The 25,876-nt window shown below is 40.3% G+C and overlaps 1 protein-coding gene across 1 annotated transcript in view; it reads left to right on the plus strand.

Moving 5' to 3' along the window:
* The first annotated feature begins 1,274 nt into the window (after window positions 1-1,274).
* The window catches only part of ezrb (ezrin b), a 31,664-nt gene continuing 7,062 nt past the window's right edge, over window positions 1,275-25,876 (plus strand). The window contains exons 1-9 of the mRNA XM_004550426.2: window positions 1,275-1,394; window positions 2,918-3,023; window positions 8,508-8,591; window positions 14,356-14,451; window positions 16,228-16,502; window positions 17,411-17,494; window positions 17,602-17,748; window positions 23,729-23,825; window positions 24,297-24,460. Of these exons, the coding sequence (XP_004550483.1) occupies window positions 3,012-3,023; window positions 8,508-8,591; window positions 14,356-14,451; window positions 16,228-16,502; window positions 17,411-17,494; window positions 17,602-17,748; window positions 23,729-23,825; window positions 24,297-24,460 (959 nt within the window). The 5' untranslated portion in view covers window positions 1,275-1,394; window positions 2,918-3,011. The remainder of the gene's footprint in view (window positions 1,395-2,917; window positions 3,024-8,507; window positions 8,592-14,355; window positions 14,452-16,227; window positions 16,503-17,410; window positions 17,495-17,601; window positions 17,749-23,728; window positions 23,826-24,296; window positions 24,461-25,876) is intronic.

Consider the following 25,876-nt stretch of genomic DNA (forward strand, 5'->3'; position numbering starts at 1 on the left):
TGCTTCTGAGCTGTCAACATACCAATGAAAGAAAATCAGCCAAAATCTAATGTTCAAAGAGCAATCTTAAAAAGATTATCATCGGCAGAGCAGGCAGTGAAACAGGTTTTAAGGAACTCCAGATATTCAAGAAGAGCATTCAAAGTGCCTTCCTGTGTATTTATCCATTTGCATCTGGCATCCGACTGCAAACAGTTTATTCAGGTGCTCTAACAGGCAAATTCAAGAATGCTTTGCATTACTGTGACTGTTCGGCTCCATTATCCCAGCACCCAGAAAATGTATTTAAAGCAGCTGATAATTTCTCCTGCTTTAAAAACCAGCGAGGATTAATATGTTGGTACCAGCTTTGTTTCATGGGTTTCAGGCTAACCTCCAGGTGTTAGAGACACACCTATTTTCAGTAGACTTTGCTTAGAAAGCGGTTGTGATGACGATGATGGTGCTGGTGAAGCTGTAGTTGTTGAAAGCGAGGTAACAGCAGAAGCAGGGGCAGGCGGGACTGTCACCTCGCTCTTTGGTTTCGTATTATGGTGAGAAGTAGGTCTACCTCCGATATATACGGTCTATTTTAATCCCGTCCTCTCATTGGCCGGTTCACCTCTGACGCCAGCTCTCGGTACAGCACGCGCAGGGCGGATGACACGCGCTATTTCCCGTGTTAAAGTTTCAGCAGTGATGCAACTCCGCGCTCAGGACAGGTGACACCTGAGTCTTTGCGCTCTAAATTGAGGAAGTATTAAAAAAACAATATTAAAAGACAGTTGCCAAAGTGACAGCGCTCTTAACACGACAACTTACCGGAAAAATAAAAGTTTATGTTGCTTGTTGTGGTTATTGAATGTTATTACACGATTTTCGTGTAATGCACTGAAAATTTGGGCTACATAGGAAATAACTGACTATCTTAAAAGTAGAAATACCTTAACATGTCTAACTGGGTGCTGTTATTTTAAGGTCATAAAAGAGAAGCACAGTTTAAAAATAAACCTTCAAATTAAATAATAATTAAATAACAAAAAGATTAAATAGCATAATTTCATCACACTAACTTTAAATAAGAGCCGTTGCACACCATACTTATATTTATTTATTGTTATTATCCCACTTAACGTTGCAGCTGAGGGCCCTGTGACAAACCACCAAGATCCCCCACTATAGCAGGGAAAACACCCAAAATGCTCATCAAACATCAATGAAACTATTAATGGTTTTGTTGGGAAGTCCCTCAGAGTTCCCTTACGGGTCCCAGGGGCCCCGAGTGGTGACCCTGCTGCCCTGCAGCCTGCAAGGGCGGCACACAGGGATGTATGAGCGCCATATTGCGCCTGACTGGAGCAGCAGCGGGAGAGGGAGTGTGCGGACCCGCCGTGCAAACCACCGTCTCATCTCTGGTAAGACTTTATTCTTATTTCAACACCTCCGTCCTGCTGACCGACCCCGGCAGCAAAGCAAGATGGAAGAGCTGCAAAATAAGACTTTGTTTGGTTTTATTTATTTATTTTTGCGCTCTTTGTTTGTGTTGCACTATACAAAGCAGGCAAATCTCACAACAGGTGTCTTTGGGATTATAATGGGAATGTGGCTGAGGGCGGCGCAGATGAAGCTTCTGCACAAAGGGGAGCATTAAGACAGCGTGGGTTTAGGAGCCCGCTTTCTAAATCTTTTACCGTGTATTTTTATTAGGAAATCTTTTTAGTGGAAAAAGTGGAACGTGTCATAAAGTGGGCTTGAGTCGTTTCCCCGTCGGTGTGGGTGTGTACCCAGAGCAGACATTACAGTCCCGGTGAAATATTCCCTGTCTGCCGTCACTTTGTCCCGTTTTGTCACACTGTAGCTGAGCACTGCTTGCGCTAAATGCACTGTAAAACAGCATTGTTTCTGTTGTCTACTTCTTTCTTTTTAATCGACTTTGTGACGCGATGCAGGCAAATATTGAGCATGAAAGGCTTCCGTTAATATGAAGTGGGGTGTGGATTTTTGCGATAATGACGTCTTCAAAATAAAAGACCAAAACCACAGACGGGTGGGGACCATTACGTTTATTAAAGGTAGTGGTTGAGGTGTGTTTCTGTACTAAAGCTAAGCTGCATGGTGTCTGTGTGACTCAGTGTTAAGGTAAAGCAAGATTTCAGGATATCCGGTGTTACATTTCAAAATAAAGCCTTTCAAGCGCGACATTTTTGGTATTCGTTGATAAAAGACAAGAAATGGCTGTAAGATAATTTAAAAAAGCCAAACAACCAACATCACCATTTTACCTTGTTAATGTGTACAGGTGTATAGGTCAATGTGTATCAGTCTGTTGCTGGCTAACACAGATGGATAACTATATGTGTTAGATACACATTCACACTACCAGTTTAGAGTCACCCCTTATCCTAACCCCACGTACGTGACAGCGCGTCATTGATCCACTGATAAGAAGTATGGTAGTGCCCATCAATGGATCACTGTGAATTAAATAAATACATCCATTTGAATATGCAAACATGGGTTTTTATTTTGTTATTCCAAATGAAAATATTTAGGTTTAGAAGTTCCTCATAGACTGAAGATTTCTCTATTTTGTTTTGTGGAAGGATATTGATAATTCGTATTATTATAGTACTAAGAGGGGTAATAATAATTATAATAATTGTAATAAATATGAAAAATAATCGACGGATTAATGTTTTTTTTAACCAGTGTCTCAGGGGATTACTAGAAAACAATGACCAGTAAGACCAACTGCTCTTAATTTGAAGGCTGAAAAGCCCACTTCCTATGTTATTGTATCCGGCTGCCGTTGGCTTGTTGGTTTCCAGGGTGATTCATCCTGATGACTGTAGTCCGCAGGAGTGTCGCGCTATCCTCAGTCGGGTTTAAGTAGCGCAGAAGTGGCCGAAACTCGTTTCTCTTCTTTCTCTCTTTTCAGGAAGGCGCAGTGAAAGCCGCAGTCGCTCGGAGTACAGGTCTCTCCTTTTTTTATTTGACAGTTCCTCGCTCGAAGCCGGGAAAAGGACAGAAAAATGCCCAAAGCGGTAAGCAGCCCCTTTGATTTTTCTGTATAATTTCACTCTGTAGTTCTGTGACAGGTAGATTGTATTAACTGAATCACAGCAGGTAGCGATTACCACGCTCTCAAATCTGTCTAATCCTATTCGGAAAAATATATAAAGAAATGGTTTTATTATTTTTGTATTATGCGAATCTCATAAAAATGTGGTTATAGCGACACTATTATTATGACAGTAGAGCTTTATGAGATTATTAGCTCATGTAAAAATACGGTAGTCATGTTAAAGGAGAATGCCACTGAAAAAATTCAATGTCTTACATCTTTATTATTGTTCTCCATTTATTTTTGCTTGAAAGATAAGTGTGAACAGTGTTTAATTTTAAATGTGGTTGCTGTTTAAGTGGGTAGATCTATATTTTTAATAGCTATATGCTTTTACTGGATAAGGGTGGAAAGTCTTTGAATGCAGATGTTGGGTGGAAAACTGGCAAAAAAAAGTGACTTGCTGTCTATATAAACTGTATTTTATGTAGTTACCATGTATATGTGAACAGGTTTTTAGCCTTCAATTACTCCTGACTCACTTTGCCCCACCCGAGCTCTTACATACTGTACAGTGGCACATGGCTCGTCCTGTATCTATACCTCTTTGTTATGGAAATGTATTAGATTAAAGCCTATGTCAATATTTTTCTCCGTATAGAAAGTGTCAGAAAGATAAATTAAGCCAAGTTGTTTGCATGAGTAACTCATGCAAGTCAAACTCACAGTTTGAAAGTATCTCAATGGGAAAAAGGCAAACAGTATCAGAAATAGGTGCAGTTGTGCATTTTGTGTTATTATGGTGACAGGTTGCTGTTAAACAGATTCATATAGGGATGACAATGACTGGAGCCCAGATGAGCATCACTAAACATTTGTCGGTTTGTTTAGAAATGCCTCAGGGTTGTCATGAGCGTCACTGTGGAAATGACATCATTGCTGTCTTGTTAGCAGCAGCAGCACACGGAGTCCAGTTGACACAAAACAGCCTTTTTAGAAAATCATGTCAGAGTATTTTTTTCCACGATACCAAGAAGTCACAAGGCCTTTTTTTTCTTCCTAAAAAGTTTATCCTAAAGACTAATTCAGTGTGTGGCCTCATGATTCGCCCAGTCTTTCAGACATGGCATGAGTAAATGTCAGTAGGACACTGTTTTTTTAGTAAATCTCTTCTTTCGATGCTGTGGGTGGGGAAAGCTGGGAAACAAAACCCACAGCGAGAGTCAGATGAGCCTTATGTTACATTCAGCCTGTTTAATTTCATCATCTATTAGTCAGTTGAAGATTTTCTTACTTAATCATCAGTCTGTGCAGTTTCAAAAATCCCTTTTTCTTCCCCTAGACACACATTTTTGTTTGAGAAATGACAGTTAAAGCTGGTAGTTTTTGTCTCTTCTTCATGAAAAATGCACCTTTTGTGTCAATTTAACAGATTTCTTTATTTCAAAGACACAAAATTAAGTCTAAAAACATTTAGGAAAGCCCTAATGAACAAATGTGAAGGTATATTTCATTTTAGCTAATGATCCTGAGAAACCAGAAAGGGACACAAACCAAGCCTCAGGGGTGTCATAAGCTCCTACTAATGGTCCCAACCCCATGATAAATGGGTGTAAAAAAATCTGTGCCAAAACCATAGACATAGATCCATAGATTCAGCTCTTATGTGTAATAATTCACAAAAACTCACCAAAATCATCTAACCATCCGTCTGCTGTGAAACAGTCAGGAAATGTAAATGTGAAGTCACAGTCAAGCAGCAAAGGATCAAAAATGCAGACTTGCCTTAAATGTGAATCAAACTGAGAGAGAAACCTACAGGCACTCTGCAACTGTTAGAGTTCCGATGATGGGTGTGATACCAATCATTCCTGCCATGTGTTTTATCACTGTGGGGCAGGACTTCATTGCAGATTTGCGCGAGCAGCGAGGTCTCCTGTTCACCCCTCTGAATTGCACGTTATCCAAAGTAAACCTCAGTGCTCCCAGAATTTCCTCAGGATCACAGCCCTGTGACAAAATCAACACAAGGCGTGGCTGGCATCACTGTGGATGGGTGTTTTCTTCTCATGTCCAGTCCCATTGTTGCTATTTGTTCCTTTTAAATAATTGATTACTCAATCATATGAGGAACACCCTCCAGGCGTGATTCACCAATCCCAAAGTGGTTACAAGTCCTTGAAGTCTCATTCTTTAGTTACTTGTGTTAAATGTTGACAGAACGAGCTGGCCTGTTCTCTCTCTCTCTCCGTCTGTGCTGCAGTCATTTATTGGTATATTGCCATGGTGACTCCCTTTGTACCAGACTCTTGTAAAGCCATGCAAATTATGCAGAGGTTAAATATTGAATGGTCATCACCGAAGAATGCACCGTAGCCTATTCACAGTTTAACTACTGAGGTGATGCCCAGTAGTTTAAGAAACTTCTTAAACTTGCCACTGAAACATCCAAAGGAATGTTAATCAAATCTCGTGGTTATACAGAGCTGGGAGGGGTTATGTACGCATAGACTTTGGAAACTGGAATAACCAAGTCAGTCAGGCCTCTAAATTTAAAGGGTCTCAATTTCATGTTAGATTTGGAAATGGCACTCTAGGAAGAAAAACAATAGTGAAAGCAAATTGCTGTTACAGTAACCTTTCTTGCAATGAGTGTCTAACCTGATTAGAAAAAGATAATTTAATCTATCTTTTTCTAAAGATTACCTCCAGCCTGTTCCTTAAAACACACACACACCCAGTGTAACCATACAACATCTTGTGCAGATGGAGTTAATAAAGAAGATCTAGGAGACTGCTTTAACATAAAGACTGGAAACTGGAAGGAACAGGCAGCCTGGCTCTGTGCAAAGATTCCACTTGTGAGCCTTAATCCAGGCTGGTCATTTATTTTCACTTCCAGATTTAATGCCTTCTACATTTGCTTGTAGAGACCTTTTCACTCCCAACAGTTGAAACAGTGGTTTCTTGGTCCATTGAGTACCATGAGTGAATTAACACAGTGATAAAACTGTATTCTCTGACATCACAATGTTTTTTTTTTACTTCATTCTTAACCCTTGCTAAACTAGTATTTTGGTATGGATGCACTTCAGTGTCAGCATAAAACATCTTTAGATTCAGGTATATATGTTGGTCTTCAGTGATTGGGTAGAAATAACCAGGTAGCAAGGAGGCAATAGGGGACTGAAGCGTGAAAGGGAGTGGAATGAGTTGATTTCAGGTACTTTGTGCACCACATTGCGGTCTGATCGCCTCATTTAATTCTGACCATGAGATCATGTGCACTTGTTACCATGTTTTGGCTCTCACTGCTTAATAATCTGTGTTGCCATAGAGCTCGGATTGCTTGTTAATGTTTCATAGCTACCACCGCGGTGCATCTTCCTCTAGGAGTGATTTGCATAACCTGTGCTGTTACAGTGGGTTTAGGAAATAGAGCTTCTGTTACTAAAATCTTGAAGTCCGGTATTAATATGAGGCTGGGGTATAAATGGTTAATATGAACTGCTGGACTTTCCTCTGACTAAAGTTGCTCTTTGTGGAACTCTGGGTCCTTGCCTGGTGTATTTTTAGCATATGTGTCATGTTTTCTTTACCGCTGTGAATGGCCTCAGTTTATTGTGAGTTACCGTTGGAGAACTTAGTTTGAGATCAGATATCACTCACTCACTGGTTTCCACTGGCTTGTCTCCTACACATATTCATATATTCCATTCTCTTCTGGTTAGGGTGTGTGTGTGTTTTTCCTTCTAGATGCTCCATCTGTAACTGTTACATCTGTAACTGTATTTGTAACACCTCAAACTGTAAGCGCTAGAGAACAGTAATTTAAAAAGAAGAAACCTAAAAAATAATACTTAATAGAGCCGTTTCTGAGCGATTCTGGTGAAGTTTTTGTGGTAGGTAATCCTTCTCCTCTGGGATGTAGATGGTGATATTGGAGGCTACTGGGGCACTGCAACTGAAAGGAGAGCTTTGTTTTGCTGTGTAAAGTAAATGCAGTGCTTCCCCTCCTTCTCCAACCTCCAAGCTGTGACTTGAAGCGGGTAGGGGTTGGTTAATTGGGCGAATGACTCAAAACCTTTCAAATTGTACGCACATGTGCCATTAGAGGGTTGAGCTCAGTGCTTCATTGTTTTTATTTTGTTGGTAAAGCAGAGTTTGCTTTGTTGCTGCTGGGTTTTAATGTCATGTGAGTTTACTGGCTAACCTGACTTGACAGGAGCAGCAGACTGGGGCAGTAAATGGGGCATTTTGAATATCCACTGACTTGACTGCTGTGCTCTTACAATATCCTGAAGGGCACAGCGGTGAGGTGCTTTTCCATGCACTGCTGTGATTGGATTTGCCTTCCCTGGAGGATTTGCGTGTAACAGTTAGTTGATCAGTCCGCAAAGCTTCATGGGAATCAGCGGCCCTCTGAGTCACCACATTCATCGCTGCTCCGGCCCAGATATCCCTTTTCCAGTGGGCGTCATTCAGTTTGTTCACCGCTGAGGCTCAGTGTAGTTCACAATGGACTGGAGATGAAAGATGTCACTGGAGGCCTTTCTCTCTCCTCACTCTGTGTCCACTAACCTCTTTGTATCGTTTTCACTGGGCATTAATAAGCTCAGTCAATACCCTGAGTATCTGTGCCTTTTCATAACCCCCCCAAATACCAGAGACGGTTGACATTATAGCCACAGAAAAGAGGTTCAGTATGTGGGTTACCTCAAAGCAGCCACTGTAAATATTTGTGCATTGTTGCATGGTCTTTGTGTAAATTTCATATCGTGCTTACTGATTACTAACCAAACCGACAATACAGAATACCGTTTCTCTCCATTATGAGACACACTTGACGTCAGTTTTCATTAGGCACGGCAGTCATATTGTTTGAAATGATTCTGCACGTTAATCACCGGGGTGGATGGCTGTGAGTGGACATTAACTTCTGGGCCTGTAGAGCAGGTTTCAGTACGATGGACCTCCTCTTTTTGTAAGCACAGGTCACTGTGATCAGTCATTAACCAGAGAAGTGAAAGACTCTGAAGTTTTGAATAGGACTGAGTGAATGGAGTTCCTTCAGTTGAACCATCCAGAATAACATACATTGTGCCATTATTAGCTTGGGAAACTGGTGTAAGCTGTGCTTATGATATCTAATCTTACTTTCATGAGTTGGACTCGTCACTGCATATTTTAATCAATAACACCTCCAGTTTTGCAGCACAGTTCCCTTCAATCAGCTGGTCTGTCTCTGAGAAAGCAGAGCCCCTTCTGTTTACTCTGCAAATACACCCCCCTTACCAAACACACACTGACACACACATAAACACACACATTGCAGCTATGTTCTGCAGCAGTTTAGTATGATTTACCTTGGTTTTTTTTTTTTTTTTTTTTTTTTTTAACCTATAAGCACCCCTCTGTGTCTCTGGGTCAGCATTTGTACTTTTTTTCTCATGTTTTTCTGCAGGTCAATGTTCGCGTCACCACCATGGACGCTGAGCTGGAATTTGCCATCCAGCCCAGCACCACCGGCAAGCAGCTGTTTGACCAGGTAAAGTGCATATCACCTCTGTACTTGACTGTGGCATCAGTGTTGGCCTTTTAAAATTTTTTAAAGACTTTGGAAACAATATTATGTGGAAAAGTTAACAATTTGGGATTTATTTTGATATAAAGTCTTTGAATCTTTTAGCCAAGGTGGTGAATATAGTTTGGCACAAAATTAGGAATCATGCTGAGAAAGGATAGTGGATATACTGGACAAAGATGCTAAGTAAGGAGCTGCTTGGCAGGAAGAAAGAGGAGCACTGCAGAGGAGGTTTATGTATGTACTGAAGGAGGACACGTAGAGTTGTGACAGAAGAGGATATAAGGGTTAGAGTGGGATGGAGGAAAATTATCTGACACAAATTATGACACAGGTAAGTACAAGTGACCGTGGCAATCTGTTAGTAACCACCTTTTCCCCCCAGTGATTGAAGGTTGCCAGGGGTCACTGACTGGTCTCTAAGACTGTGTGACTGAAGACTAAGTGCTTGCATACTGAGTGTCAAAATCTCACTGTTCCCATTCTTCCTCCTGAGGCCTCATGTCCCTTACCCAAATAAATAAAAGAATTAAAAGATGTGTTTTTGGGAGATTTTGTTGAGTTTTGCTAGCTGCTTCCTGTTGCTTACAGTGTTTATGCAGCAGTTCCTGGCTTCAGCTAACATTTAATGTTCATACTGTAATGATTGTCTCTGACAGGGGATTTCTTTGCTTTTATTTGCTGGCAATAAAACAACTAATTACCAACATGTTTTCAGTGCATGCACTTACTCAATTCACAATGTTTCAATCTTTACTTAAGTTACTGCACATTATAAATCAAAATATTTGTCAAATCAAGTTTCCTTTCCAGAAAGAATTGCATTTAGATTAATTTTCAAACTGCTGTGACCTGTATTATTGCACCAGTAAACTGGGCTGTTGTGACTTTCCAGTCATTACTTCTGGGCCTGAAAAGCTGTCCAGCACAGACCAGATTGCAGGATCTTTTTCCTTAAAGACTCCTTTTCAGCATCAGGGACTGTTATTAAAAGTTTCCGGTGATGAAGAACAACAGCTGAATGTAACGCTTAAGATGAAGCAAACATGAAACTTGATGAATATGTCAATCAACTTGATGGTTTATGGCTTAAAGTGGTGAATGAAGTCTGTGTGGGTGGTTACACAGTGTCAGTGCAGAGTGAAAGGTGTGGTCACAGTGAAGTAAACATTTACCTGTTGTGACTGTAGCTGTCTAGTGAACGGTGGTCTTCACTGACTGTAAATTATTACTGATTGCTTCATTCTTCTGCAAAGCCTTACAGCTTAATTGTGCTGGCATTTAACCTCAGATTTATGTTTCTGTAGTCTTCCATCAGGGGCGAGTTGAGTGTTGATGTAAGTCAGTTTGATATTTTTACCCACTACGGTGAATGACATTACGTAATCATAGCATCTGGCTTTGTTTCTTGTTGCTATTACTGGTCACCTGCCTTACTAAAGAAGACCATTTTAATTTTCACTTTCCTGTTGCTTATGACGCCATTGTGAAACTCTGTAGCAAAGATCCAAATGTAGATGACGAGTCATTAGTATGAGCTCCTCTGTGGCTTTTACGACAGCACCGGGGGAGGGAAGGCATTGTTTTAGCCACTTCCTGTTTAACTTGTTTTTCAATAGCAAAGTAAAGCCGACTGTGGATTGATTTTTTTTTTTTTTTAGTCAAAGACATTTGAATGCAGTCATGTTAAGTGTAGTATTGACCTAAAAAACCACAACAAAAACTTCCAGATTCAAAAATGGTCATGTTTGATGTCTCGTGTAAAGTGGTGTATGAATTACTTGCATGTAACTGATCAGTTCATAACAAATTTTCAAATAGCAGAGGCATCGTCACTAGTTTTGTAGAAGTAAAGATGAACTAAAGACCCTGATGTTGACCTCTCTTTATTCGCCTACTTGTTACAATGGCTGTAAGTAGGGTGTGCCACAGATAATCATTCTCTCTCTGTGAGTGCCAGAGACAGTTCACAATGCTCTATTTTTATCATCAATACAATTTGCTACTCCAAGCATGGGAAATTATCTCCAAAGCTTTGAGCAACCGTTCACTGTGCCTCCAGGTTTAAATGTGTGACAGTAACTTTGGAAATTCCTTGGCCCTGAAGTCTGTTTGTGCCTGATTTAAAAAAAATATATATATATTTTTTGAAAGCCTTGAAAGCAGTCGGCAACAGAAAACAGAAGTACCCTCATAGAGTTCAGCAGCTTCGGAAATGCTGAGTAACAACAGTGAGCTCATTCCCAGTGCAAATGTGAGGCCTGGCGTGGCCCGTGTGGTCAGCGCTGATCATAGCCTTCGTCCTTGTCATGCTGCTGTTAAGGAGAAACGCCTGCCACTCCCCTACACACCCTCATACGGTTTCACTTCCATGTGACTTCTGCTTCTTTTCGTTTTGCCTTAAGCCACAGTTAGGAAAATCACTGCCACTGCATTTTACAGTAGTAGCAGTGGTTAGTTAAATCTGGCCACGTTCGGCCTCCAGATACTTTCTCCTGCGTCGGTGTGGTTTCGACAGATTTTCAGCTTCAGCTCTGTAGAACTGGTTTGGATCAGTTAAAAGCTGGAGGGGCAATTGCTGTGAAGCAGCTGAAATCATGGCAACGTTTTTAAACAGTTCAGCAATGTGTTGAACCGAATCCAAGTCCAAGAAATATGTCTGACAGGTGGCAGCAGAACAATGTGGCACCCAAGCTCATACGTCAAAGATTCATACAAAAACATTGCTGAGTTCCTTGTCAAGAGAGGTAACATGTTCCAATGTGGGATGTTTGTGGTTGTGTTATGGTAGAGCTATTCTTAGTTATTAAAATGAGCAACTCTGGATTTTCAACACTCCCTTGGTCATGGTCATTGTCATTTGCCTCGAACCGGCAATCCCACCTCAGGGCACACTCCATCTTTGTCGTGGTCGGTCCTTGTTTGGGGGGGGGAAACCTCTCCCTTCCCCGCCTCAGTCACTGGAACACTCTGGATCAGTCTGCCTGGGGGATCCAGTGAGTAATGCTTTTTCAGGCCAGTGGCATTCCTGCCTTTTACCACAAGGCCTGAGCTCCCATAAACCAGTAGGAGAGACTTTCACTCAATGTCTGATGGCTTTTAGCGTTAACCTGACTGCTAAATATTTCACAGGTGTTTTCCCCCTCTTTTCTTAATCATTGCCAGAAAAATGCAGAGCTGTCCTGGTTGCCTCTTTGGCCTCTTTGGTTTTATGTATGAAAATTAACTTATTCATACTGGGTAATGTCATCAAGAATTTTTTAGTAAAACCATCCACAGGTTAGCCAAAAGGCATTCAATTCAGCACTGGAAAAAGGCTCATATGTAAGGTAATAGTCATTAATTTAAAAGTCTGAAACATTTTGTCATTTTTGCTACGGACAGAAACATTAGGAGACATTACAGCCTCGTAACTAAAGCTGGGATTCTGGGATTCAGTGTTAGCCCCATACTGCGGATCACCTGCTTTACGATGCTTCATTTCAGTGTAACTTAAAGATATAAACTTGACAAAGTGCTAACAGAGAGCTTCCTGGGTAAAAATTCAGTTATGTGAATATCCTGTCTGGCAGGTAGGACGTAACACATTCTCTGAAAGAAAATGAGAAATTCTCATTCTGAATGAGAATCAGGCTGATCATTAGCAAAATAAAGAGTTTTCAGTTAGTGCTGCCTAACTAGTAGCAAATATATAAGCAGATTTCATAATACTTTAGTGCTATCAAGGTGAGGGCAGACAATTCCTTAAACCACACAGAGTATTTGCAGTACTGAGAACTAGGGAAAGTGTCTTGTTTTCTGCAGTGCACTGCACGTGAGGAAGGCCTCTTGTTTGGGTGTGCCTGCCTTAAACCTGCATTCTCTCTAGTGGCCCACAGGGGGCGACTCCACTGGTTTCAAAAAGTAGTCCAGCTACATTAAAGTCTATGAAAAGCTACCCTTTAACTCAGTTGACGATTAACTTCAGTAAACACTTTCCTTGTGAGTTTGTGGTCTCAGTTGTTAGTTTCAGTAAATATAATCCAATGTTTGTTTTTGTGAATGATGATCCCATCGGAGTCAAATAGTGCAGTAAAGCAGGGTGTGCTTTAGGGTGGGCCACTGTTGTGATAAGCATGTAGTGTCTTTTGTTTGTTTGTCAGATTGACTCCACCAATACCAAGACAGTGATAGTTAAAACGCTGAGAGACTTCAATACAGGACTTCAGTAATGTAATGTTACAGTGATGATGAAGCTTATTATCTCACAATCGAGTCTAAGCCATTGCTAAAACTTAAACAAATAGTCAAGGGATTCAGTCTATTAATTCATTTTCTACCACCTTAACCCTATATCTGTCTTACTGGTTTTACTTTATAGTTTTAACAGTAAGGTATTGTGACCATATAGGATTTTGTTTAATATTAAAAATGTAATCAAAAGGCTTAAATTGAATTTCCAAAAACCTTGAAGCTAAGTTTCTAACTGGAATGTTTTACTCGGAGGGAATAAGTGGTACACTTGGGTTTCAGAGCTCTTGACGAATATTGAGGTAAACTAGCAGCAACCCATTAAAGTCGAGGCAACCTGCCAAATCACCCTGCTGCGAAGTCAGTCCACTAAAACCGTGTCCCCGGGTTCAGATTTAATCCACCTCTAATGAACTGTATTATTTTCAAAATCCTTTGTCAGCAGGTGTCCGTAACTTGTACAGCATATTTTGGAAGCTAGTTAATTTTTTTAGGCGAACCACAATGTTGTTGGTAAGCTTATACGGATTACTTCAACGGCAAAGTGGTATCAGGGATTTCTTCAACTGAATGTGAAACAGAAGCACATTTAGGTATATGTGTCGCTGTTCCTTCTGGTATCTCTCCCTCTCAGTCTGTGGACCCCAAATCTAAAAGCACCATGAAAGGACCGATTGTTTTCTCAAGCCTTATGAGTTTCACTACAGGTGAGATGCAGGCTGAAGTGCTCTTGCTCTCTTATTCCAGGCTCTCGTCTTGTTGCTGCTTCACTAAATACAATCCATCTAAAGGTCTAAAACAAAGCCAGTCTTCTTTCATTCAGGGACTTGTTGATATCTATCAAGAAGAGAAAAACATTGTGGATTTAGCTAAGTGTTGCATTTAATCAAAAGAGTCTTGTTTTGCTGCAAAAATGATATTTTCCAGTTATTGTTGTGGCGATTTACTTATTGTCTTAACTGTGTTTTTTGTGATTTAAAAGAAAATGTTCCTCAGGGATCCTCAGAGACCAGTAAGAATACAGTGAATGGTTTTACAGTGGTTCATGCCCAGGATCTTATGTGGCCAGAGGGATCAAACATGTAGCATTTAAGAGCGTACCTTTGTTTGTCCTGGCAGTGTCTAACTGCATTAACTAAAGCCTGAGAATGTGTAATACTATGAGGGCTGTCCACAAGATTACTGTGGTACCTGAGTATGTCATCTTAAGGATAGATTGTATAGACTTTGCCAAAGGTTGAAAATCCTTCAAAGGCCTTTTCACAACTCGTCATTGTGAGAGGAGAAAAATTACAAGTTAGTGTGATTATGTGGAAAATTACAAGGCATGAAGGCCACGATCTTTGTATTTTTCTGAAAATGAAAAACTTTGTGTCACATCCAGATAATAAAAATGTTATTAAGCTACAAAAAGATTTCTGTTGTAGTGCGTTAGGCGATAAAAGGAATAGCTGTTGTAGCTCTGCTAAATCTGAGTGCTTTCTGTTTCTCTGTGCAGGTGGTAAAAACCATTGGCTTGCGTGAAATTTGGTACTTCGGGCTTCAGTATGTGGACGGCAAAGGTTACCACACTTGGCTAAAACTGGACAAAAAGGTAAAACCCAGCTTTAAAATATGTTTTTGTGAGTGTGTGTGTGTGTGTGTGTATTGATACTTAATTGTGAATGATTATTATTATTGATAATGCCAAACCTATTTATACTTTGATGGGCACTTTCCTTTTCATTACATGGTACCTGATTCCTGCATACTGTGCGTGTATGTCATGTCTGCTTGGCTCCTTTCACACCCTTCCCTTTTGATTAGTATGGAGTAATAGAGAAAGAATGCATTGTTCTGAGGGGGCGATGTATTCAAAGGTCTCTTGTTTGCCTTTCATTCAGTCAGTAGCTGCTATATTGCTATATTCGTAATATGACATGGCACCTGGTTTCTGTGTGCTGCGGTGGCTAAGGAGGGTGGAAGGGGTGGAGGGGGTCAGGGCTACATGTTATCAGCTGGAGGTGGATTATTTGACAAAGAGTATGAACTCTTTGTGAACCATAGCTGCCTCTGTTATGTTCTTCTCTTTCCCTGAGTAAACACACTTTACCTGGCCTCGGCTCAGTGTTGATCTGCATTATCAAACGGACAAAAACAGTCTTGTGAAAAGCACACATTTGCCTGATAAACAAAAGATCCCTGGTTCGATTCCGGGAGGGGACCCAGATCCTTTTTGGGGTTGCGTCAAGAGGGCATTAGGTTTTTAAAATTAAAATAAATCTGCCAGATCAAATGTAAAGCTTGTGAATAAGGGAGCAGCCTAAAGAAAATCAGCCAGGTGATAAAGTCATATGTCCATAGTCCACATGTTCAACTCTGCAGCTGATCCTGTCCTAATAATCTGATCTGACGATAATTGATTCCAAATTTGAACCACTAGTTGGGTGCTACTTCTGAATCTCAAACTGAAGCAGGGAGGGAGGCACCACGTTTTTACATGAAAGAAAAATGTGTGGGATAATTTTTGAAATGTACACCAGCCTCTTTTTCGGCTCCCATGAGGAGGGTTAAGCTCAGATTTTTAAAATAATGTTGAGTACACCGATCTTGTTTATCTCTAATAGCTTTGAAAAGAAAGGTTATGAGTAATACCTTTCTGAATGAAACAAATGCCAGAAACGATGCTAATCTGTCCTGTCAATTTATAATTTTTTTTCGAAGAGAGAGGGAAAGAGAGAGAGAGAAAGAGAGAGTTATACTTGCCTCAGTCAGCAGCAGCAAACTGTACACTGTCTGCTGACAGTGCAGCTCATCAGCACAATGCAATGATCAAACTGGAATATTCGTGGTCCCATTCTCTTCATCAAGACTGCCTGGTTCCTGTTTTGAAATGAGAGGAAGAGGTGTATTGTGTAAACACACACTGTAGCTGGGAGTTAATAAAGTTTATTTCGACTAAATGAAAGGGCAGATCCCCCTTTTTAGGTCATTACAGCGCAATGGGTTTCATACGGTTTAAAGTGTGGATCAAATCCATTATTTATACCACCGATTGTGATTGTTTTGTAGCCAATAATAGTAAATTTGTTAGAGAAACTGTTTTTAAAACATGCTTTTATAGCGTCATGATTCACAGGATGATTCTTGCTACAGAAAGTCTTGATTTACACTCTGACAGTTCTGGCATTTATACAGTCCAGTTTTACAATTTGAAACTGAAGTCACAGCTTGACAATCATTTTGAAAAGTTGAATGAAAATGAAAACCCGTCCATAAAATTACTTGGAATACTTTGAGATAGCAGTTGCTTTGATAAGATATCAGCCTCTTATCTAACCAACTTATCAAGGCAGTAAGTGAGTATGTTTATTGTATAATTTCTCTCCAGGTGTCATCTCAGGATGTGAAGAAGGAGAACCCCCTGCAGTTCAAGTTTCGTGGCAAGTTCTTCCCTGAGGACGTTTCTGAGGAGCTGATCCAGGAGATCACCCAGAAGCTCTTCTTTCTGCAGGTGAAGGAGAGCATCCTGAGCGACGAGGTCTACTGCCCACCAGAGACAGCCGTGCTGCTGGCCTCCTACTCTGTTCAGGCCAAGTTTGGAGACTACGATAAGGATGTCCACCGGCCTGGGTACCTAGTGTCTGAGCGCCTACTGCCACACAGGTGAGATGTGAGCTCAGAGCCACTAATTGAGACTTGCAGACTTGGCTTATTAATCTAAATCAGTTGTTTGTCCTTTTTTGCTTTTAATGGGGAAAATTTCTTTGAAAAAAGGAAGTAGCATGCTTAAAATCAGCAGCACTGGTTGAACCAGCTCCAAAGAAATAAGATAAGATAACCTTTATTAGTCCCACACGTGGGAAATTTGTTTTGTCACAGCAGGAAGTGGACAGTGCAAAAGTTATGAGGCAAAAATTAGAATACAAATTCATAGTGTCTCCACCCAAAGAAACAAAAGAGGAGATGGATTTTATTGAGGAAACATTGTTTCTAATTAACAATGAGTTAAGAGCAAATTATGCTTGTAATCTGTTTAGATTGGCTCTTGTTCCACCCTCACCTAGATATATGCAGTTACTCTTCATATATATATTTTACCACTCTTAGTAACCAGGAACAGGATTTTAAATGTGAGTGGGTATGTCAGGGATTGGCACTTTAAATGTCTGGGCGTAATGCTTTATGTGTCTGTCCCAAAGGTGTAGAGATTGTTGCAAAACTAAACAACAAAGTGCTGCCTTGTACTGATCTAAGCAAGAAATTTGAAATTCTTCTAGAAATCTACAACAACAAAAAAACCACGCCTGCAGCTCTAAGCCCCTCCAACCACACAGACATGAACATATATGCATTAGGATGGAGCGTGAAGTCTAAAGTAACTCAACAGCATTTTGTGCTTTTTACTATATCTTTGATGCAGGATAAGAGAACAAAATTCCCAGATCAGCCAGAGGGTTGCCACGTTATGCTATCCCATAGCATAAAGTTCCACTTTATACCACAGAAACTGCATGAAAATAGCATATTTCTACATTAATCCCATACATTTTTTTCTCTGTTTCTGTCTACAGAGTCATGGAACAGCACAAGTTATCCAAAGATCAGTGGGAGGAGAGGATCCAGGTGTGGCACGAGGAGCACCACGGGATGCTGAAGTGAGTTACTGTTTTTCTGCAGTTCTGTTAAGAATTATTTTTGTGTAATACTGCATTACTAAAAGGAATTGTGGTTTTCATGTCCTGATCTTTGCCTGTTCTTGCAGGGAGGATGCTATGCTGGAGTACCTGAAGATCGCCCAGGACCTTGAAATGTACGGAGTCAACTACTTCGACATCAAGAATAAGAAGGGAACAGAGCTGCGTCTGGGAGTGGACGCCTTGGGACTCAATATTTATGAGAAGGATGACAAGTAAGCTCCTTCAAGTACACGGCCTCTGTGTTGGTGTCTCTTCTTGTTGTTGGAGTAGCTGTGGCCCTGGGGTGGCTGTGGCTCAGGAGGTAGACCAGGCCATCTACTAATCAGATTGAACCATCACCAGCAATCTGTGGTGTGAGTGTTAGGTGTAGAAAAAGGGCTTGAGACATGCTGTATAAAGCGCTTTAAGTGCTCAAGTACAGTTGAAAAGTGGTGCATAAGAACCAGTCCATTTACCATTTGCACAACTAAACTGGCTGAGCCAGGTTCATGTCTGTGCTTAATCACTGTTCCTGTTCTACAGCAGGCAGTATGACAAGAATAACAATGAAGACACAGGAGATACAGATAGTTAGAAATTTAAAAAAAAAGTTTACTTTGAGTCAAAAGTCTGCTGTGCAGGTCAAATAATAGGTTCTTATTTGGAGTTCTTCTGGGTTTTGGACCACAAATTGGCACATAATGTGGTTTCATGACTTTAGTACTTATTTTTTGACTGCCTTGAGTGACTGTGACCTAATCTCTTTTAGAGATAAAGGTTATCAGTTGTTTGTAGAGGTTCACTTCATGCTCTACATAATTCTGAATGGGAAAAAAAATCTCCTGACCCATTTTTGGGCCATTTAAACATGCAGATGATATACAAAAGCTGCAGACATTTTGCCTCGCCTTTCATTCCATCTGATTCAGTTCTCGTTCTCACCTTTGGTAACACTGAGATAAACTTGCTTAACCAGGCTAAAGTGTACAGTCAATCTCTACCCATTTTTTCTGTTAAAAACAAACAAATAAAACAAAGTAAATGTTTGTATTTTTTCTATCCTTTGATCAGTTTGTGGTGCTGTGCTTGAAGGCAGACCTACTTTTTGAGAGATCCAACACACACCGGTGATTGGGTGTTTCCACATTGCTTTCTGGCATTGCTTGTGATTTTCCACTTTGTTTGTAGGCCAAGACACTTTGGGAGATAATCACCGTCTGGTTTGGTGAAATGACTTCTGAGATCCCCTGTGGCCTCCTTTGTGTGGTTACTGGAGTGAAGTACACTGTGTTAAAGGGGCACGCCATCCCAGATGACTTGCATTTCAGTCACTGACCCCGTGCTTGGAAAAGCTGCCAGCTTTGGCTTCGATTGTCACTCTTCACGTATTAAGTTTGTCCACTTTCCTGCCATGCAGTGCGGTCTGCTATGTCTGTGGAACAAATGAGCACAGCACAATGGTGACATTTTAAAGAGAAAGCTTGGCATCTCAGCTCCCTCATCAGGCCTCTAACTGAACATTTACAAGCTTGGTTTATTGTCCTCTCAAATCTAAATGATTTAATTACCCTTACTGCCATTGTGTTTGAGTCATTCCTGCACTTCATTTCACTTTAAGTCTAATTTAACAGCTTGAGGTATGAAACCTCCAAGAAGAGAGCAAATATATTGTTAGGAATCAGACCAGGTCTCGTGTGAGTGTCTCTTTGTGCGCTCGCTGGGATCAGCATAAAAATGCCTCTCCTCCATGGTGCCCTCTGCTGTAACCATGGCTACGCCGACTGGTTTTTCAAGCTGTGCAGCACTTAAGAATGCGAAGCAAACCTACAACACTCTCTCTCCAATGAGGGCAGCCGGCCCACAATGCAACAGTGCAGCCAAGGTTTCACCCAGGCTGGAGCTGGATTAACTCCTTCTGCTCCCGCTGCTGTAGCTCATTTTTAAAGGGCAGTTTTTGCTTTTTTTCAGCCAAAGCTTTGTCTTTAGCAGGCAAGTGCAGCCTCACACACTAAATTCACTTTTTAGCATTTAGGAGTTAAACGGGTGTAATAAATAGATTCTTAATTGGCCTTAACTGTGTAGCACTGAATAGTCCAAGCTTGAATGACACACTGGACCTGAAACAGTTATTCATATATATTTTTTATATCAATACAAGTTACTTTAATAAATTTTTTTGTTATAGAGCCTGACCAATATTGGGATTTTCGGTAGATTACTGATGCATATTTTAAAAGAGTAAAGATGCCGGCTGATAATTTTTGCCTTTTTGTTCATTGAGTAGCTGTTAATGCCACATATTACCACACGGTTGTTTCTTAATTAGTCACTCATTTAAGCTTTAGTTTAGACTTCTTTGTCAGTCGGTGAAAGTGATGATTTGTGACTCCTGTCCATCATCGTTGCAATCCCCAGGCCTAAAAACTGGTAACCAGTTGGGCCTAAGCATAATGAGATGGTTCTTTTTTGTAATCGAAGTCTTTATTTGTTTTTAACATTTCACAACACGAAAAAACAAACAAAACAACCAACAAAACAACAACAGGAAGGAAAAAAAAAAAAAACAATAAAGAAAAGAAAAGACAGCTTTCAATCCCATAGTTAATCCACCTTTATACTTCGGGTCCATTTTCAATACCTGTTAACTAACAGTACACCCGTAAAAAAATAAAAACAAAAAAAAAAAAGGACAGTTAACTCAAATCTTTAAGTCATTCCCTTACTGAGTGCCTACACAAACAAACAGTGCAGCAAGCGTACAACATAACTAAAGACAATTGCCCTGACCAAATAAGTTCCAACCATCTCAGCCAAAAACACGTCCCCACGATTTGTCAAAACCCTCCCTATCATCATTAATCCTAGCCAAGAGTTTTTCATACGACACCATTTTCAGCATAGTTTCTTTCCACCTATTATATTCTGGAGGAGATGGTTCCTTCCATACACTCAGAATAACTCGAGCCGCTGCGATCACCCCCACCTTTATAACCACAAAGTCATATTTTGAAACCCCAGGTAACACCGACCGATCCCCTAATAAGCACAGTCTTGGTGACAGGGGTATCATCAAACCAATCCACCTTCCTATTTTGTCCAACACTTTTTGCCAAAAGGGATAAACTTTCCCACATTCCCAAATAGCATGTATAAATGTCCCTGGATCTGAACTACATTTCCAGCATACATTACTGGGACTAATTCCCATTCTATAAAGTTTGGATGGAGTGAAGTACCACCTGTGTATTAATTTATACTGAGTAAATTTACCCCTGGCCTCCCTTATATACTTATCAGAGAATGACAAAATTCTGCGCCAGTCTTCTTTAGAAATTGCACAACCCAGATCCCTCTGCCATATAATCCTCAAGTTTTCACATATCTCTTTTTTTGGATTGTTAAACAGTTTGTAGAAAACAGCCGCCCTATGTGCTGTACTGGACAATTCTAAAAACTCCACCACCATATTCGAGCTTTGAGCAAATTTTCCTTTGAATGAGATGGTTCTTAAATTAATTGGTGGCACATTCAGATGTAAGTTAGTTCTGCTAGCTACTAAAGTCAGCAAATAATAAATGATATTATCAGCAGAATGAGTCTGGTGTCTCAAGGAGAATTGTGTCTGTTTGTGGAGGCATTTTACTACATAGAGTGAATGATTTTGGGTATGCAACCTGTACAGATGCACTTGTGTGCAGGGGATTTTGATGTAGGTTGGAATTTTAACTTTGCATAAGCAGACAGGGGGACCATGAAGAGGAAATATTGTTAATTAAAAAAAAAAGCTCCAAAAAGCAGCATGAAAGACATAAACAGCAGCTGCAGTGGACAGTTTTCATTGTTTTTAACAGCCATCATCTGTTTTCTGCTACTTGGCCGGCTCGTGGGGACAGCAGTCCACTCAGAGACGCCCAGTCATCTCTTTTCCTGGCCACCTCCTTCAGCTCTTCCATGGGGACACCAAGGTGTTTCCAAGCCAACTTAGAGACACAAACTCTTGATTGTGTCCTGGGTCTGCCACAGTGACTCCTTCCAGTAGGACATGCCGGAAACATTGCACCCAGGAGAGGTCTTTGTCAAATGCCTGAACCACTTCCTTTAGTGGCTCTACTCAGAGTCCCTATTGAATGACTGATCTCCTCTCCTTATCTCTGACACTGAGTACAGACTCCCTTTGAGGGAAGGTCCTTTTTGCCAGTTCTATCTCCAATATCATTCTTTTGGTCACTGCGTCCAGCTTGTAAATCTATAGCTTTGCCTTCTCTCCGATACAGTATCCCTGTCACCAAGATGCCACACCAGTCTGCCTTTCAGTTCCATTCTGATCCGGAGTGGGCATGCACTCTTTTCCAGCTGAGAATCAGTCTCGGAGGTGCAAAGTCTTTCGCAATGAGAGCTCAGCAAAAGGACACATAACAGCAGAAACTCAAACAAGAGTAGCCCACAGACCAGTTATTCCACACATTTTCTTGACACTGCCCCCTGGTGCCAGTAAACAGCTACAACATAGCTTTTTGTAGGACCAGTGTACAGCTTGAAGCAAAGACGGCTGCACCCATGCAGCTCTGTCTCAGAGTATCCCGAGTATGCAGCATTACTCTCTGTTATCTCTTCAGCTTTGTGCAGCTATCATTATCTGACCTTTTACTGTCAATTTACAACAAATTTTCATTTACAGACTGCAGCAGTACTTGAAGCTGGAGCACACCTTTTATTACTCATATATTTAGTTGTTCGAGCCATTGCAATCAAATGCTAATATTTCTTACACATGAATTCTTATACATTAGTGAATTAGTTAAAAGAGAGACTTGGTAGTAAAATCCATTTATTCATGGTTTCTCCTTTTCAAAGCAAAAATCGAAACAAGTTTTGAGCAAAGAGTTCTGTGCTACCAAAATGAGTTGATAAAGCACACCTCCGTAGACCACAGAAGTGTGATAGAAATACGCAGCAGATAACTTCCACATTGTTTTCTCAATTCCACAGGCATGTGTCAGGGTCAGCTGGAGCGAAATTCCAGTTCAGGGAGTATAGTTTCATAGTTTCATAGTTTCATAGTTTCGTTGGCAGGTGTGCGGCTGCTTTTTCAGATCATCACATTATGGGCCTCTCCATTGTGTCGAAAGACAGGCATTTGTTCCGTTTTTTTTTCTGGCACTACAAGTAGCCTGCCACACCCCAGATTCATTCCTCCTACTTCGTTACTGAAATCCATGCTAAGAGGATTATTCTGACTCAGAATGAATGAAATGAGATCCAAATGAGATTGTTCAGTGTATTTCTATAGCTTTATGATATGTAAACTGTCTGTATTCTTATAATAAATGGGGCTAGAATTGAGAGTCACAAATGTACTCCAAGCTGCCTTCAGTTTGGTTGTTTAGTCCAAAATAAAATAATGTGACATAAAAAGTGAGTTTTTTACATTTGAAAAACTATAAGTAGAGATTTTAGCATAAATTCGAGAAAAGTGAAACGATGACTTGCTTCTCAGTTGCTGATTACTTGTCTATTAATCTACTAACCGCTGGAGCTGAAGTATTAATAACAACTGATAAGAATGCACATTATTCCAAGGAAAGTGCTGGAAACATTACTTAAATTATATTAAAATAAATTTTATTGGAGTAATCACTCAAGCTACTTAAAAAGTCTAATTTTATTAAGATCTTTGTCATTGTAGGTCAGTATTTTGAGCTTGGAACAGAATGAAAGAGACACTTGTCTAAGGATGAAAGTGCTAAACCTTTCAATACCGTGTAAACCAGCAATAAAACCTCAGGACGAGACCTGAAACCAGTATGAAGACAATAAAAACTGGGTGTGATGTAGTATTTTATTTCGTCATCATGCTCTGTGCAAGTCCATTTTTTTTAAAGAGGCGGAGGTGTAAATACTGATGTTTTTTTAGGCCATCTAGATAACAAAACAGTTCATACAAGAGAAGACCAAGAGCAATCAGTTTTTTACAGTGTGAAAAAAGAAAGCTGTGGTTAATTATGTACAACATTTTTGGTGGAAAAATGCACTCGTACTTAGCAGACAATTCAGGTTTTTCTGTTTAAAACACTGTATTGGCACCATTATCTATCTCAGTGGAAACATGCAGGAAGGTCACACTATATCAGAAAATGATTATTATTATGTCCCAGTGGACATCCACATTATCCCATATATTTCACATTTATTTTCTTGTGCTTTCTCCTTCAGACTGACCCCTAAGATTGGCTTCCCCTGGAGTGAAATCAGAAACATTTCTTTCAATGATAAGAAATTCATCATCAAGCCTATTGACAAGAAATCTCCGGTGAGAAATCTCATCTAAGCAATCACATACAAACACACACCTCTTCTTTCAAAGGTCCTATTTTTCTATGTAATTTCCCTTACTTAAAGCATTCTTTGTCTTTAATATCAGGCTTTTCAGGGCGTATTGGGTTACAGTGTGTTTCTGTATTTAAGCTCGCTGCTTCCATTTTGCCTGTGGTATCATGTTTCTCTGCAGCGGAGGGGGAAACCATTAGGCATATCTCCCATTACAATCGAGCATAAAGAATAGCCAGAGCTGCTTTCTAGGCAGCACTGTTAGTGATTGACTGCAGACACACACAAAAAAGCAAGTGGTATAAACCTTATCTGTGCACTTCAGGCTGCTCTGCCTTTTACTACGAGTGGAGGTTGTTTTGTTTTTTTTAGCACCAGTATTCATTATTCAGCCCAGTGTCTGTTCTGTTTTCTCCTTATCGTTCTTATTGTTTGATTCTTTTCCCAAATTCAGGACTTTGTGTTTTACGCCCCGAGACTGCGCATAAACAAGCGCATCCTGCACCTGTGCATGGGCAACCACGAGCTGTACATGCGTCGCCGTAAACCCGACACAATTGAGGTGCAGCAGATGAAGGCCCAGGCCAAAGAGGAGAAACACCAGAAGCAGATGGAGAGGTACGCAGATTGTGGAGATGAGTGTAATTTAAGAAGTAGTTTCACACTTAAAAATTATTGTGTAACTGTTGTCTTAAGAACATAAGTAAGAACATAAACCCTCTAGACTATTATGGTTTTACCCTCGTGCCATTCACTGAGATTTTGATAAGAGCTGATGTGTTTTCACTGAGTCAGCTGTGAATAAAATGAGCAATCAACCACAACATTAGAACACGTCATTGCTGCAGCTGCTACTAACACCCCTTATCAGTTATTATTTTCACAGTAACTTGATTGATTTTTATTTAGAGGTCAGGGAGGAAAGAAAAGGGTGCACAGAAAATATTAGAGGTTTGATATAATAACTACAAAAAAGGTGAAGTGTAGGAAATGTACTTTCTGTGTTCACTGAGCTGAATGGATGTTGACCCTGATCTCAACAGCAGCTGTCAGCTCACTGTCTGTCCCACACAGCTGTTCAAACACAGACAACCATGAACAGACAACAACAGTGAATACCAGAGAGAGAGACATCAGATCACCAGTTCAGGCTCGCGCATAGTAGCCCGCAGTCTGTCCAGTAATCGGGTTGACTGGTGTTCAAACATAATTACCAGATGGTTTACGATGAGTCCCTTATGAAACTTTATTTAAAAGGGACGTGAAACGCTACACAAAGGCTAACTTAATTCAGTTATCCCTGCTCTCAAAAACTGACATAGATGTAACACTGTCTGTGAAACTGAATTTAAGAAATAAATGCTTAAAGTTTTAAAACCATGTTTAGCGCCATCTGTCTGTGCGGAGCGTGATGTCATGTGGTTGGTTGCGGTAATAGCTAACATAAACTAATGTAAGTCTATTTAGTGAGAATCAATAACTCAGTTGAAAATAATGACACTAAAACTAAATACCTTACTAAGTACTCATTTATAAAGTGCTTTACAAACCCAAATATTATGGCTAACAGCTGGATTTTCCTGTTTGAGTGCAGCTAGCCAAACAGCGAGCAGCCAATTACTGCTAAAGAGACAGACAGTGGAAATTGAAACTATTGGCTCAGTTTCTTAACATAGAACTCATTGTTCTATTTAGGGCAACACAACTGCGATCCCCTAGTTTTAGTGTCGTTATTTTCCTCGGTATTATCGATTCTATCATTAGTTAGCTAACAATAACTAATGTAAATCTATTGCAACCAGCCAATCACATGACGTCACGCTAAAAGAAAATGGCGCTAAACTTTAAGCACTTATTTCTTAAATCCAGCTTCACAGACAGTGTTACATCTATGCCAGTTTTTGAGAGCAGTGATCAATTGTGTATATTAGCTTTGATGTGTGTAGCATTTCATGTCCCGTTTAAACATTAACAAACCCAGAGAGATATCAGGTTTTTTTCTGCAGCAGGAGACATGAGCAGGATGCGAAGAGA

The sequence above is a fragment of the Maylandia zebra genome, linkage group LG15 (genome assembly GCF_041146795.1).
Source record: "Maylandia zebra isolate NMK-2024a linkage group LG15, Mzebra_GT3a, whole genome shotgun sequence".
In the NCBI taxonomy this organism is placed as follows: Eukaryota; Metazoa; Chordata; class Actinopteri; order Cichliformes; family Cichlidae; genus Maylandia; species Maylandia zebra.